This window comes from Ahaetulla prasina, chromosome 2 (genome assembly GCF_028640845.1).
Source record: "Ahaetulla prasina isolate Xishuangbanna chromosome 2, ASM2864084v1, whole genome shotgun sequence".
Taxonomy (NCBI): Eukaryota; Metazoa; Chordata; class Lepidosauria; order Squamata; family Colubridae; genus Ahaetulla; species Ahaetulla prasina.
The window spans coordinates 14,715,110-14,731,829 of record NC_080540.1 but is presented as its reverse complement, the minus strand read 5'-3'; the positions used below and the strand labels follow the sequence as shown (position 1 = coordinate 14,731,829).

Sequence of the window (16,720 nt, the reverse complement as noted above, 5' to 3'; positions counted from 1 at the left end):
AGTTGTGATTCAACATTTTACAATCCTAAACAGCCAAACTTTTACCTGGAAATTGGATTCATGCACATTCCCAAACTGTGATCTGCTTTGGTTTTGGCTTAATCATAGGTGTGAATCCAAGCAGCTGTTTTTCTTTCAAAGTGAAGGTTTAGAATGATGTACATATGATTAACCAAACCTCTCCACTCACCCTCCTGCCAGCCTTTTGTAGATCACGGCATGACACACGGCGTGAGCTCCATTGAATCACAGTTTATGGAGTAAAGCACAATTATCTGGGTTCACGCCACCTACTCAGTCAAAACCTAGTTGCATCCTTCCTTGGCCAAAACATGAGCATGGCTGGTGAGAAAGAAGCTGCTGGAAGCAACGATCTGGAAGCTCTTTGGCTTCTAGCAAACTGTTTTTTTCTTTTAAGTTTTATTTTTTGATCGGTATTTTTATATGATTATTATATTTTAAGCCTGGTGTCGTTTCTCTGCACAATCTCGGTGGATGGTTTGATTTTCATTCTTCAATCCGGGGAAAGCTTCTACTGAACGTCTGGCTTAGCAACCGACATAAAGCGGGAAACAAAGAAGTCAGCCAGATAATGTTCGCAGACCGATCCCTTGTTAAAAGCCCCAGGAGAGGTTTTCTTCAATAATAATAATAAAGCTATCCCAAAAAACAAAAAAAAACCTTGCTTCAACTGCCACCTCTTTCATCTGCGGCCGTCCAGGGAAAGTGTCAGTACTTTAGAACAATGGGTTGGATCTCAGCTGTGTTTCCAATAGCAACCCTCCAGAGAGACTAAAGAGTGGCTTCCTTTTTTCCGATCAATATTAAAAGCTGTCCTTGAAGGCCAAAGACAAAAAGCAAAACATCCCCCATCCTCGCTCAGCAGCAGGGCACTCTGGCGTGTGCCTCCTCCTGGCTTTGCGAAGAGCAGATAAGTGATTCTAGTCCTCATTAATCTCTCTGCTCAGACAGCGAGAGACTCGGCTGCATCTCACTTCTCATGCTTTTAAGGTTTGATCAGGCTTTCCGGAAATCAAACAATAAGGTTGAGTAACCCCCAAAGCTCCTGAAACGCAAAAAGGAGGTTTTCCTCTGGCTAGGCTCACCTGACACGCCGAGCCAGGTTAGGTTAATGGTAGATTAGGCGATTAATCCACTCACACAAAAGGCAACACTATAAATCAGGGGTGTCAAACTCAATTTCAGCCACAATAGGGCTGTGGTTGACCTCTGGGGACTGGGTGGGCGTGGCCAACTGGGTGGGCGTGGCCAACTGGGTGGGTGTGGCCAACTGGGTGGGTGTGGCCAACTGGGTGGGTGTGGCCAGCTTGACACCACTCCCCAAACCACTGACATCTTTCCTCTTTGCATTGGGTTAGACCAGGCCGAAGCCATGCTGGCCCGATGTTTCCTCTTCGCATTGGGTAGACAGCAGTGGTGAAATCCACCTACATTCGCTACTGGTTCAGGAACAGGAGCACGCACACGCCTCTTCTGCGCATGCGCAGAGGATTAAAAACGGGACGTAATGACGTCCCAGCGGGTGAATGGAGCCTTCTGCCGCCGGCGCTACCAGTTCGCACGAGCCGGATAGATCTGACTGGATTTCACTACTGGTAGACAGGTCGAAGTGACACGGGCCGGCCCCTGACATTTTCCAGGACAGCCCCACAGGCCGGATCCAACCACATCACGGGCGGGATTCATCCCGCGGGCCTTGAGTTTGACACCCCTGCTATAAACGAACCATAGAGGTTGGGCTTCTACAGAGCACTTGGTTTAAAATGCGTTTGAATGTGTGAAGACTGAAAAAAAAAATCAGACTTTTTGGGGCTCTAAGTCCACATGAAATCATAGGCTGATTTGGGAGCCCGGTGCTCATTTGCTCAGGCTGTAGATAGTCCTCGACTTACGACCACAATTGAGCCCCAAATTTCTGTTGCTAAGGGAGACATTGGTCAAGTGAGTTTTGCTCCCATTTTACCACCTTTCTTGCCACAATTATTTAAGGGAATCACTGCAGTTGGTAACACGGTTGTTAAGTGAATCTGGCTTCCCCATTGACTTTGCTTGTCAGAAGGTCGCAAAAGGGGAATCATGTGACTTTGGGACACAGCAACGGTCATAAATATGAACCAATTGCCAAGCATCTAAATTTTGATCCCGTGATCCTGGGGATGCTACAAAGGTTGTAAGTGTGCAAAAAAAAAAAAAAAGCCATAAATTTATAAAGGGGAAGAACCAGAGGTGGGTTTCAGCAGGTTCTGACCAGTTCTGGAGAACCGGTAGCAGAAATTTTGAGTAGTTCGGAGAACTGGTAAATACCACCTCTGACTGGCCCTGCCCCCATCTATTCTCTGTCTCCCGAGTCCCAGCTGATTGGGAGAAAATGAGGATTTTGCAGTATCCTTCCCCTGCCACGCCCACCGTGCCACACCCACAGAACTAGTAGTATAAAATTTTGAAACCCACCACTGGGAGGAACAGCTCTCTAAGGCAGTGGTCTCCAACCTTGGTCCCTCTAAGACTTGTGGACTTCAACTCCCAGAGTTCCTCAGCCAGCTTTGCTTTGCTGGCTGAGGGACTCTTGGAGTTGAAGTCCACAAGTCTTAAAGGGACCAAGGTTGGAGACCACTGCTCTAGGGTAACCTTTATCAGCCTGGCCAATTTCCGGATGGGCTGGATGACAAATCTGATCCTTCCCAGCCAAGCACAATCAATGCTGGCTGAGGACAATGAGGGCTGTGGTCCAAAATATGTGGCCCATTAATTGGGGAAGGCTGAGCTGTTTCTCAAATTTACGACCATTGCACCATTCCCACGGTCACATGATCAAAATTCAGGTGCTTGGTTTCTCTCTCTCATATTTATGACGGTTGCAGTGTCCCGGGATTGTGTGATCCCCTTTTGCGATCTTCTGACAAGAAAAGCCAGTTCCACTTAATAACCGTCTTACTAACTTAACAACTGTAGGGATTCACTTAACAACGGCGGCAAGAAAGATGGTAAAATGGGGAAAAGCTCCCTTAACATTTGTCTCGCTTAGCAAAATTTGGACTCCCTTTTGGTCATAAGCTGAGGACAACCTGTATGGTCGCCACAATGTAAAAAAGATGTTGAGACTCTAGAAAGAGTGCAGAGAAGAGCAACAAAGATGATTAGGGGACTGGAGGCTAAAACATACAAAGAACGATTTTTGGAATTGGGTATGCCTAGTTTAATGAAAAGAAGGACTAGGGGAGACATGATAGCAGTCTTCCAATATCTCAGGGGTTGCCACAAAGAAGAGGGAGTCAAGCTATTCTCCAAAGCACCTGAGGGCAGGACAAGAAACAATGGGTGGAAACTAACCAAGGAGACAAGCAACCTAGAACTAAAAAAAAAATTCCTGACAGTAAGAACAATTAACCAGTGGAACAACTTCCCTGCAGAAGTTGTGAATGCTCCAACACTGGAAGTTTTAAAAGAAGAGATTGGACAAACATTTGTCTGAAATGGTGTAGGGTTTCCTGCCTGGGCAGGGGGTTGGACTAGAAGACCTCCAAGGTCCCTTCCAGCTCTCTTATTCTGAGGATACCCAAGAAAAAGGAACATATTCTGGGTAAAAGTGAAAGAGTCCCTGCCAATTAGAGTCCCTGCCAATTAGATTGGACAAAATGGAGTAAGAGAGATCAGCTGTTTGGCTGGGGACAAGGGAATGACTTGTGACTTGCAAGGAAAATTCCAGAGGGTTAAACGCTTCCAATTTGTTATGTGCCTCAAGGACTTGAAGGCAAGTCATCTGTCTACACTTTGTCTCTCTTCATTCTTTCTTAAATCCAAGGGACAGCTGACACAGTCCCTGTGGTTGTCAGGCCGGGTCGACCGCTGATGTCCTTCTGCACTGAACTGCTTGTGGCTGTTGTACTTCTGCTGTATTTCAGAGCCGACCGCTCTTAAAATCCTGCCTCTGTCTGTTCACTAGCCTGGGGTTACATTTAGAAACCACACACACAGGCAGGCAAAAAGCTATAGTCTGTGAAATGAATCATCATAGGCCGGGGCTCAACCAACACACCATGCTCAGAAGCGACGGCTTTTACAGAGCCACATTGCAAAACTTTGCTGAAGCAACAGGCTGCGTCGTGGCTTAGCACAAAGTGCGAATCCAGTTCCAGGGACTCATTGGTGAAGCATCTGTTTTTGCAGGCCCTGGTTTTGCCTGTTCGTCTTCTCCTACCTGCAACCTTACGGTAAGTTAGAGAAGGTTACTTTCGAAGATACGGAAGGAGGCAAGGCTGGGGAAGGGTGAGAAAAAGCTTTGACTCACGGAAGGAAGCTTTTAGACTGCAGTGGTTCAAAACACAAAGCCTTTTGTGTATGTGTGTGTGGTTTGAAAATGAAAATGCTCTGCAAACATGCTGAGGGCAGGCTTGCTAAGTGCTTTCAGAACAGAGATGGGTTTCAGCAGGTTCTGACCCATTCTGGAGAACCTGTAGCGGAAATTTTGAGTAGTTTGGAGAACCGGTAGTAAAAATTCTGACTGGCCCTGCCCCCATCTATACTTCGCCTCCCAAGTCCCAGCTGATCAATATCCTTCCCCTGGAGTGGGGTGGGAATGGAGATTTTACAGTATCCTTCCCCTGCCATGCCCACCAAGCCATGTCACATCCAGCAAGCCACACCCACAGAACCAGTAGTCAAAAATTTTGAGACCCAGCACTGTTTCAAAACTACAAGTAGTCCTCGACTTACGACCACAATCGAGCCCAACATTTATGTTGCTAAGCGAGAGATCGGTTAAGTGACTTTTCCCCCCATTTTACGACCTTTACGACATTTTACGAATCCCTGCAGTTGTTAAGTTAGTATAACACGGTTGTTAAATGAATCCGGCTTCCCCATTGGCTTTGCGTGTCAGAAGTGGTCGCAAAAAGGGATCACGTGACACACACACCCCCGGGACACTGCAACCATCCCTAAAACATGAGTCGGTTGCCTAGTGTCTGAATTTGACCGCATGACCGTGAGGATGTTGCAATGGTCTTATGGGTGAAAAACGGTTGTAAGTCACTTTGTTTCGGTGCCGTTGTAACTTTGAATGGTCACTAAATGAACTGTTGTAGTATTCCAGTATTTCAGGGGCTGCCACAAAAAAACTGGAGGTCAACTTATTTTCCAAAGCACCAGAAGGCCAAACAAGAAAGAAAGAATGGATGGAAACTAATCAAGGAGAGAAGAAACCTGGAATTGAAGAGAAACTTCCTAACAGTGAGGACAATTAACCAGTGGAACAGCTTTGCCTTCAGAAGTTGTGGGTGCTCCATCGCTGGAGGTTTTTGAGAAAAGACCGGGCAGCCACTAGTGTGAAATGATATAGGGCAGTGATGGCTAACCTTTTCCAGACTGAATGCCCAAAGCACGCGTGTGCCTGAACCCCGAAAATACAATGCGTGTGTTGCCTCCGCGCATGTGCCTCGCTCCCCCCTGCATGCGTGTGCAATCCCCTGCACACGCATGGGCCCCCACGCATGCACGTGCAACCCCCACATGCACCCTACCCCGGTGCCTGCGCACATGGGCCCCCTGCACATACCCCACTCCTATGCATTCGCAGCAGAGACCTGAACACCAGCGGGAGACGCGCGTGGATGCGTAGCAAAGCTGAACTGGGGCAACAGCCCGTGTGCCATCAGAGAGGGCGCTGCGTGCCACCTCTGGCACTCATGTCATAGGTTCCCCATGACGGATGTAGGGTCTCCCGCTTGAGCAGGGGGTTGGATAAGAAGACCTTGAAAGTCCCTCCTAGCTCTATTTTGATTGATCGAACGTGCTACTGGTTTCCTGTGCTATGTGTAATTTATAGATGTGGGGAAAATTCTGGGATTTTAGATTAAACTCCATAGAAAAGGGGGCATTTCCCCCCCCAATAATGTGCCTGTTAGCACATAGGAGAACCCATTCATCTGATCTCTGTGGGTTTTTAAAAATGATTTATTATTTATTTATTTAGAGCATTTACTGTATATTGCAACCAAGATGATTAGGGGACTGGAGGCTAAAACTTACGATGAACGGTTGCAGGAACTGGGCATGGCTAGTCTAGTGAAGAGAAGGACCAGGGAAGAGACATGATAGCAGTATCTCAATATTTGAGGGGCTGCCACAGAGAGGGGCAGGGGGGTCAAGCTGTTTTTCAAAGCACCTGAAGGCCAGACAAGGAACAATGGATGGAAACCGAACAAGGAGAGATTCAATTGGGAAATAAGGAGAGTTGCTTCAAAGGTCGCAGAGGAGGTGGCCTTGTGCAAACCAGCTGCAAACCGCCGGAAAAGAAGTTTGCATGCGCATTCCTTGCAAGAAGCCCCTCCGAGCCTTTCAAACGGCGATCCCAGGGATGAAATCCAGCAGGTCCTGACAGATTCTGGAGAACCGGTAGCGGAAATTTTGAGTAGTTCAGAGAACCGGCAAATACAACCTCTGACTGGCCCCAGAGTGGGGTGGGAATGGAGATTCTGCCGTATCCTCCCCCTGGAGTGGGGTGGGAATGAGGATTTTGCAGTATCCTTCCCCTGGAGTGGGGTGGGAATGGAGATTTTGCAGTATCCTTCCCCTGCCACGCCCACCAAGCCATACCCACAGAACCTGTATTAAAAAAAATTGGATTTCACCACTGGGCGATCCCAATCGGGGTAGGGGGGAAAAAACACCTAGATCCACAAAGTTGAACAGGAGGGAGACTGGGGGGGTTGCATAAAAGGCATGGCCTGGCCTTGCCACCCAAATTTCTGCCTGCTAGGCAGTTGCTAGAGAATCTTTACCAACACATCCCATATGCGTAGAAAAGTGTCTGTGGTTATAAGGGAGGGAACAATCCTATCATCTACCTTTTGTCAATTGGTTATTTAATCAGCAAGCCTTCACTTGTCCTATTACACAATCTCTAACTTCCTCATTCCACAGTCCTGGGGACACAAAACCGAGGCTTATTGTAGGACACAATATTAAAAGTCATCCCATGGTAGTTTACTTCTACCTCTCGCCAGCCCCTCGGCTGACTGCGAGTGAATTATTTATTTATTTTTATTTATTTATTTATTTTTGTCGCACAGTATATATAAGCATAAGCATGAAACAGCTATACAACACATAAGCATATATATGAGTATGAGTATGTAATAACTATATTAATTGGATATAACGAAGGAAAACAATAGGACAGGAACGGTAGGCACGCTTGTGCTCTTATGCATGCCCCTTACAGACCTCTTAGGAATGGGGTAAGGTCAATGGTAGATAGTTTTTGGTTGAAGCTTTGGGGATTTTGGGAAGAGACCACAGAGTCAGGTAGTGTATTCCAAGCATTAACAACTCTGTTACTGAAGTCATATTTTCTGCAATCAAGTTTGGAGCGGTTAACATTAAGCTTAAATCTGTTGTGTGCTCGTATATTGTTGCAATTGAAGCTGAAGTAATCTTTGACAGGAAGGACATTGTAATAGATGATTCTATGAGTTAAATTCAGGTCATGTCGAAGGCGGCGTAGTTCTAAATTTTCTAAACCCAGGATTTCAAGTCTGGTGGCATAAGGTATTTTGTTGTATTGAACCGTAGGACCGTCTACCTTGGAAAGTTAGCAAGCCTTTCTTGAATAAAAATGGGCTTATGAATTGCTTGGCTGCAATTAACAAAGTCATCTGGAATTTATGACTGTGTAGTATGGGACTTGCAGGAAATAGTGTGCTGTGAATAATTCTTGCAGGCTTTGCAGAAGAGAAAGTACCGGTAACTAAAAATGCATGGCTGGCTAAAAGCCTGAAAATGACTTTTCAGTCCTCCAGAGGTTGTTGTGTTTTTTTTAAGCATGTTGAAAACATTTCTCATCAGACCCCCCCTCAACATACGTTACTCTCAATGGGGGTTGTTGTCCAGTTGATGTGTGCGACAGCAATCCTGCTCAAGTCTTCTCTATCTTTGATCAAAATTCAAGAAGGTGCAGTTAATAGCTCGTTGAAACTAGAACTCGTATCGAATAGACTGGTGCTGATTAAGGCGTTCTGCGAGCTGAAGATTGGAGGTAGTCTTTGGCTTACAACCACAATTTTTTATTATTTATTTTATTTTATTATTTGCATTTATATCCCGCCCTTCTCTGATGACTCAGGGCGGCTTACACTATGTTAGCAATTGTCTTCATTCTATTTGTATATTTATATACAAAGTCAACTTATTGCCCCCAACAATCTGGGTCCTCATTTTACCTACCTCATAAAGGATCCAAGTCCTAGACATACAGTAGAAAATATAAACATAGAACAGAATCAGGAAATGATTACATATAAAGATCTTTTGTATACTGAAAGAGGTAATTTGCAGTTAAAATCTCTGCAAGTATTAAGAGAGGAAGGGAAAAATTATACTTGGTTTCAATATGAGCAACTACGTGCTAGATGGAAGGGAGATCAGAAAATTGGTATAGAGCAGAACGAGGGAAATTTGGTAAAGCAAATTAGAAATCAGTCTCAGGAGCATATAAAGAGATTGTATAATGTGTTACTTGAAATAGATTCTGAAAGGGACTTGGTAAAGGACTGTATGATAAAGTGGGCACAAAATTTTCAGGAGCCAATATTATTGGAAACGTGGGAAAAAAATTGGGTTAGAAATGTTAAATTCACGCAGGCACAGAATCTGAGGGAAAATTTTTATAAAATGTTTTATAGATGGCATCTAGATCCTAAAAAATTATCGTGTATGTATCCAGAAATGCAAGCAAAATGTTGGAGATGTAATTGTGATGACGCTACATATTTTCACATTTGGTGGACTTGTAAGGACATAAAGGCCTTTTGGATAAAAATTTGGTGGATTTTACAAAATGTTCTGAAAAAGAAGATAAAGTTCCTGCCGCAATTTTTCTTGTTGGGAATTATTACGGATTGTACAGTAATTGAGACTAAATTGATTTTAAATCTAATAACTGCAGCAAGATTACTAATAGGACAATATTGGAAGAAAAAAGAAGTACCAACAATAGAAGAATGGATATTGAAAGTTGCCAATTTGGCTGAGATGGCGAAGATATCAGCCTTTTTGAAAGACAATACGCAAGAAAGATACTTAAAGGAATGGAAAAAATGGATTGACTATATTCAACGTAGATATCAGACTAAGAGTTATCAGACTGTTTTTGAATGATTATGATGTATTATTTTTGATTGCTTTTGGGGGAAGTTAGGAATTGATGATTGTAGGGGTACAATTAAGTTGGGATGAAAATTTTTTAGCATATGTTTGTTTTATTTTAACTATACCTTGTGCTCGTTCCGGAAGTCGGGGGAGGGGGGTTAAGGAGGGGAGGAGGGGGGGAAAGGGGGGGAAAAAATTTTTGTAAAACTTTTTGAATAAAAAAAAATAAATAAATAAAGGATGGAAGGCTGAGTCAACCTTGGGCCTGGTGGGACTAGAACCTGCAGTAATTGCAGGCAGCTGCTGTTAATAACAGACTGCATTAGCAGCCTGAGCCACAGAGGCCCAATTGAGCTCCAAATATCTGTTACTAAGTGAAACCATTGTTAATTGAGTTTTGCCCTGTTTTACGACCTTTCTTGCCACCGTTGTTAAGTGAATCACTGCAGTTGTTAAGCTAGTAACACAGTTTTAAAGCGACTCTGGCTTCCCCATTGACTTAGCTTGTCAGAAATAAGCTAATATAAAAAGAAACTTAGTTAAAATTATTTGGTTATATTATTACTATTATTAATACATGTGTTATTGTATTATTACTATTTTTATCAGTTTATGTGTTGATATTTACTATTGACTTTTCTCTGGTCTTTTTTCTTGTAAATGGTATACATTGACAATACATTGTATTCAAAAATGTTTATAAATAAAACTATAAAAAAAAAAGAAGTGACAAGCAAAAAGTGGTCATGTGACCCGGGACACTGCAACCATCATAAATATGAGACGGTTGCCAAGTGTCTGAATTTGGATCATATGACCATGGGGAACGGGAAAAGCCAGATCCCCATCAGCACCAGGGCCACCTAGGCTCAGCCAAGATCACGTGCCTGCCCCCCATCTCTGCTGGGCTTGGGTGGCCATGGCGCTGTTGGGGATCCGGTAGCCGACTTGCCTGCTGGACCTGGGTGTGCTCTACCACTTCAACTCAGACTTTCTAGCTGGTCTAGATCAGGGGTCTCCAACCTTGGCAACTTTAAGCCTGGCGGACTTCCACTCCCAGAATTCCCCAGCCAGCACTGGCTGGGGCATTCTGGGAGTTGAAGTCCTCCAGGCTTAAAGTTGCCAAGGTTGGAGACCCCTGGTCTAGATGACCCTGGGACCTGGCAAGCATAATAAATATAAGCCAGTTGCCAAGCATCCGAATTTCAATCAGTGGCCACGGGGATACCTGCAACGGGTTATAAGTGTGAAATACGGCCATGAGTCACTTTTTTTCAAGTGCTGTTGTAAACGTTCAAACGGTCACTAAACGAACGATTGTTAAGTCAAGACCTGCCTTTACCTAGAAGGTACAAGGTTGAGGGAAGTCTGCTCTACGGAAAGCGAGAGTGTATTACTGACTAAGTTATGCCTGACTTGGTGGCTCGGTGGTTAAGACACTGAGCTTGTCGATCAGAAAGGCTGGCAGTTTGGCAGTTCGAATCCCTAGTACGGGTCTCCTGTGTGAGCAGGGGGTTGGACTAGATGCCCTCCAAGGTCCCTTACAACTCTTTTACTGTTAAAAAACTTCTAATTGGTTGATAATAGAAATGAAGGCTTTCTTCTTGTATCTTCTAGTGAGAATTTGGGGGAATCTGAAGGGAGGAAGAATTTTTGAAATTTTTAGGTCTGGCTGTGGTGTTATTTACATCACTTGGTTGAGCAGCTGGTCAGAGGGGCTCTGCTCCTGCCTTTTCAACTGGTGCTTATTCTTGTTGACCTCGGGTTTTTAGCCTCGGGTTTTTAAGCCACAAACTAGTCAATCCGGTGAGTCTGAATTCTGCTACCCTTGACCGGGAGCATTGCAAAACCCAGCGAAACCAGTTAAACGGGGGAATCGGTTCCACTAGAGCAGGGGTCTGCAAACTTGGTTCTTTTAAGACTTGTGGACTTCAACTCCCAGAGTTCCTCAGCCAGCAAAGTCCACAAGTCTTAAAAGAGCCAAGTTTGCAGACTCCTGCACTAGAGCAGGGGTCTGACCTGCCAACTTTAAGACTTGTGGACTTCAACTTTCCAGAATTCCTCAGCCAGCAAAGCTGGCTGAGGAATTCTGGGAGTTGAAGTCCACAAGTCTTAAAGTTGCCAAGTTTGGAGACCCCTGCACTAGAGAAAAGGGGAACAAGCAACGGGCTGGTTCTTATTTTACCACCTGCCAATAATGGAGGTGGGTCTTTGCAGGTTTAGAGGCCAAAACATGTTCGCAGCATTCCAGTGGTGGGTTTCAAAATTTTTTACTACCGGTTCTGTGGGTGTGGCTTGGTGGGCGTGGCAGGGGAAGAATATGTAAAATCTCCATTCCCACCACACTCCAGGGGAAGGTTACTGCAAAATCCCCATTTCCTTCTGATCAACTGGGACTTGGGAGGCGAGGCCAGTCAGAGGGGGTATTTACCAGTTCTCTGAACTACTCAAAATTTCCACTACCGGTTCTCCAGAACTTGTCAGAACCTGCTGAAACCCACCTCTGCAGCATTCCCAATTTCTATTTATGCAGGCAGTCCTCGACTTACAACTGTAAGTCATTTAGTGACCGTTCAAAGTTACAACATCATTGAAAAAATTGAGTTAGGACCAGTTTTCACACTTATGACCGTTGAAAGCATCCCCATGATCATGTGATCAAAATTCAGACATTTGGCAACGGGCTCATATTTATGACGTATGCAAGGTCCCAGGGTCGTGTGATCGCCTTTTGTCACCTTCTGACAAGCAAAGTCAAATGTGGAAGCCAGATTCACTTAACAACCGGGTTACTGTGGATCATGCAGAATATTTTGAAAAAGAAGATTAAGTTTACCCCGCAGTTCTTTTTACTAGGAATAATTATGGATTGTACAGCTATAGAGACTAAATTGATTTTGAACTTAATAACAGCCGCAAGACTTTTGATTGCTCAATATTGGAAGAAAGAAGAATTACCTACAATTGAAGAATGGACACTTAAAGTATCAAATCTGGCAGAAATGGCAAAAATCTCTGCTTACTTGAAAGACTATACACAAGAAAAATATATTTTAGAATGGAAAATGTGGATTGATTATATTCAAAATAAGTATCAGATAAAAAAATATCGAATAGCATATGAGTAAATTTAGGAAATATTTTGTATTAGATATATTTCTGAAGGAGAGGGGAATTGAGAGTGTGACTAAGTGTGGAGAGACTAGAGATTATAATTTAGGAATTATTTTAGATTATGATTGTTAGTTTTGATACCCTGCATTTTGTTCTGGGAAGTCGGGGTGGGGGGTGGGGGGTAAGGGGGAGGGGAATTGGGGGGTTGAGGCTAGTGATGGAGTGATGGTTAATGTACAGGGATTATTGAAGATGTATAAATATAATTAATGTAGGGTCGGGTCTGACCAGTTGCCATTTTAGAACGGTGGGGAGGGAAAAAAGAGAGAGTAGGAGGCAGGAAAGAGGAGAAGAGGAAGGAAGTGGGGTAGAAGAGGGAGAAGGAAGGTGTAAGGTGGAGGGAGGAGAGGATGTAGATAAGAGAAGGAGAGGAAGGTCTGGAAAGCAGAAGAAGGTAGAAGAGGGAAGAGAGTTAAAAAGGGGGGTGGTGACTGGGCAGGCCCGACTAAATGTATATAACTGTACATTGAATGAATTGTTTGACATGATTATAAAAATAAAACTTTTTTACTAAAAAAAAAAAATATCTCTGAGAACTGAAGAAGCTTCTTGGATGAGAAGCAAGACATTTTCAAGAACCAGTTGCCATTTTAGAACGGTGGGGAGGGAAAAAAGAGAGAGTAGGAGGTAGGAAAGAGGAGAAGAGGAAGGAAGAGGGGTAGAAGAGGGAGAAGGAAGGTGGAGGGTGGAGGGAGGAGAGGAGGTAGATAAGAGAAGGAGAGGAAGGTCTGGAAAGTAAAAGAAGGTAGAAGAGGGAAGAGTGTTAAAAAGGGGGATGGTGACTGGGCAGGCCCGACTAATTGTATATAACTGTACATTGGATGAATTATTTGATATGATTGTAAAAATAAAACTTTTTTTTATAAAAAAACAACAACAACAACCGGGTTACTAACTTGTCAACTGCAGTGGTTCACTGAACAACTGTGGTAGGTTGTAAAATGGGGCAAAATTCCCTTAACAAATGTCTCTCTTAACAACAGAAATGTTGGGCTCAATTATAGTCGTAAGTTGAGGACTACCTATAATAACCTCTTTTCTGAATTCTTAAGCTACTAATATAGTCGTTAAGTGAATCTGCGTTCCCGATTGACTTTGCTTATCAGAAAGTCACATGACACTTCAACCGTCATAAATATGAGTTAGTTGCCAAGCATTTTTTTTTAAAATTTACATTTATATCCCGCCCTTCTCCGAAGACTCAGGGCGGCTTACAATGTATAGGGCAATACAAAATTTAAATTTTGATCATGTGTCCGTGGGGATGCTGCAATGGTTATAAGTGTGAAACACAGTTGTCAGTCATTGTTCCAATGTCGCTCTAAAATTTGAACGGTTCACTAAATGAAATGTCATAAGTCGAGGACTACCCTTATAAATCATTCGCCAAGCATCTGAATTTTGATCACATGACCATGGGGATGCTGCAAAAGTCGTAAGTGTGAAACCCGGTCATTGCTCATTGTTTCAGTGCCGCTATAACTTGGAACCGTCACTAAATGAAAGGTTGTAAGTCAAGGACTACCTGTATAAATCAGCCGCCAAGCCTCTGAATTTCGATCCTGTGACCGTGGGGATGCTGCAATGGTCGTAAGTGTGAAAACTGATCACGTCAGGGTTTTTACAGTGCTGTGGTAAGTTTTGGTCACTAAACGAACGGTTGAGGAGAACCTGTAAACCAATGGTGAAATCCAAATTTTTTTACCAGCGGTTCTGTGGGTGTGGCTTAGTCGGCATGGCTTGGTGAGTGTGGCAGGGGAAGGATACTGCAACATCTCCATTCCCACCCCACTCCAGGGGGAAGGTTATTGCAAAATCTCCATTCCCACCCCACTCTGGGGCCAGCCAGAGGTGGTATTTGCCGGTTCTCCGAACTGCTCAAAATTCCCGCTATCGGTTCTCCAGAACCTGTCAGAACCTGCTGGATTTCACCCCTGCCGTAAGCTGTGTGTGCTACCTCTCCAGCCAAGGGTGGTGTTATAAACTTCAGTTTATAAACTATTGTAAATGGAACTAAAACCATCGTTAAGCCAATGCTCGTCAGCATAACACAGCCGGTCTGTTGTGTGATTCACAGCCGCTCCTGAGGAACAGTTTCGTGTTCAGCCTTCCTAACACAAACAGTTTTAAGTGGTGGGGAGTCTGGACGTTGCACATATCAAGCCCGCCCATAACAAACCCATTTCCCCACTGAATTTTGTGGCGTTCCTCTTTTCTTTTCTTTTTCTTTTTGTCATATGAGAGACTGGGAAAGCTGAGCGTTTCAAACTCTCTGGCAGAGAGAGAGAGAAAAAGAGAGTCTTTCTCTTGTCTCTTTCCCCAGAGAGCTTGAAGGCGAATGCGTGTGACCTTTCATTTCCCCTGTTTTGTGTTTATTCCGCACCACTTAGTGGGATGTGACCATCTCAGGCTACTCCTGTCTCCCACACATCTGATACTCACTCCCCTGTCACACGTCACATCCTGAGTCAGGTGTTAACACACTTCAGTTGAGGAGTTCGTCTCTCTCTTTCTCTCTCTCCCATTTGCATGAAACAGTCCTGACATTTTTATTTTTATTTTATTTTGCTTTGGAGGGAACCAAAGGAAGACGAGAGAGACTTCTTGCAGCAACTCCCGACTACCAACTCCCTATGCCAAGCTTCCTAAAAGGTGAGTGACTTCGATGGATATCTCGCTTTTATGATAAGTTTTTCGCAAGTTGTCTCGCTCTCGAAAGAGGGCTGTCAGTAATTTGTTTTTGTTTTATTTTTAATTTATTTTTGCCAAGCATGAATTAGACAACAGATAGAAGGATAAACATGATTTTGAATATATGAAATGGATACGAATAAAAGGGGACATTAGGACAGGGACGGTAGGCACGTTGGTGCGCTTGTAATTGTTAAGAATAACTAATAATAATTAGTTAAGAATAATAATTATTTAATTTTATTAATATTAATTAATTAATATAATAGCTAATAATTGTTAAGAATAACTGACACAATGTTTACCTCTGGTGATCACAGGCTTTTATCAGGAAAATTATTTTAAGTGTGCCTTTCACAATACATGCTTGTCCATTTTTTTTCACTAAACAAGTGAAAAGAAGGACTAGGGGGTGACAGGATAGCAGTGTTCCAATATTTGAGGGGCTGCCACACAAAAAAACGGGGGGGGGGTTCACCTTATTTTTCAAAGCACCAGGAGGCAGGACAAAAAACAATAGATGGAAACGGAACCAAGGAGAGAAACTACCTAGGAACTAAGGAGAAATTTCCTAACAGTGAGAACAATCAACCAGTGGAACAACTTTGCCTTCAGAAGTTGTGGGTGTTCGAATATGGGAAGCTTTTAAGAAGGGACTGGATAATTATTTGTTGAAAATGGTATGTAAGGTTTCCTGCTTGAGCAGGGGATTGGACTAGAACTGCTCTAGGGTCCCTACCAACTATTCTGCTATTTATAAATTATTATATATGTCTAGCATTACATTAATACGATTTACATTACCCTTCAACGTATCACCTTTTGTGTATTTTGTGCTTTAAATATTAATCTAGTTTAAATTCTTACTTATTTGTAAACTAAAGCACACTCCCATGGATACAGTATTACGTTTTGTGCATTCTGTATAATCTGTGCCAGCTCTTAGCAACCTCACAGATTTCTTGTTTACTTTTCCATCCCCAGTAAATAGAAATAGACACTGGAATGTTTTCCTCCCATCCCAGTGGGTCATCTTGTAAGTGTGTACCCCACTTTGCACACAGTTTCCTGCTGGAGCCGGGGGTTGGACTAGAAGACCTTCAAGATCCCTTCTAACTCTGTTATTTTATTATACACCATTCTAAAACAGTTCTTCTGCGGATAAATTTTGCATGTGAGCAGCTCTCATACTAATCGTTAACTCAGCTTGGTAAATTACCAGCTTCTAGGCTTCGCTAAGGGATCCGGTGGCTTAGTGGCTAAGATGCTGAGCTTGTTGATCGAAAGGTTGGCAGTTCAGCAGTTCGAATCCCTAGTGCTGCGTAACGGGGTGAGCTCCCGTCACTTGTCCCAGCTTCTGCCAACCTGGCAGTTCGAAAGTACATAAAAAAATGCAAGTAGAAAAATAGGGACCATCTTTGGTGGGAAGGTAACAGCGTTCCGTGCGCCTTTGATGTTTAGTCATGCCAGCCACATGACCACGGAGACATCTTCGGACAGCGCTTGCTCTTCGGCTTTGTAACAGAGATGAGCACCGCCCCCTAGAGTCGGGAACGACTAGCACATACTCTATGTGTGAGGAGAATCTTTACCTAAGCTTCGCTGCCTTTTCTCAATGATATGAATATGTGTTTTGGAGAAGGGCACACGAGGCAGAACGTTAACAGATCTGTTATTTTCCTTCAGT

The 16,720-nt window shown here is 43.6% G+C and overlaps 1 protein-coding gene across 6 annotated transcripts in view; it reads left to right on the top strand.

Moving 5' to 3' along the window:
- The first annotated feature begins 3,829 nt into the window (after positions 1-3,829).
- The window catches only part of LOC131190198 (regulator of G-protein signaling 2-like), a 60,926-nt gene continuing 48,035 nt past the window's right edge, over positions 3,830-16,720 (top strand). Inside the window, exons 1-2 of one of the 6 annotated variants that reach the window (XM_058167303.1) lie at positions 3,830-4,232; positions 14,929-14,994. In XM_058167303.1, coding sequence (XP_058023286.1) covers positions 14,976-14,994 — 19 coding nt within the window. In that variant the 5' untranslated portion in view covers positions 3,830-4,232; positions 14,929-14,975. Of the gene's footprint in view, positions 4,233-14,211; positions 14,995-16,720 lie in introns of those variants that run through there. The other 5 variants (XM_058167302.1, XM_058167306.1, XM_058167304.1 and 2 more) reach the window with 5 other exon arrangements.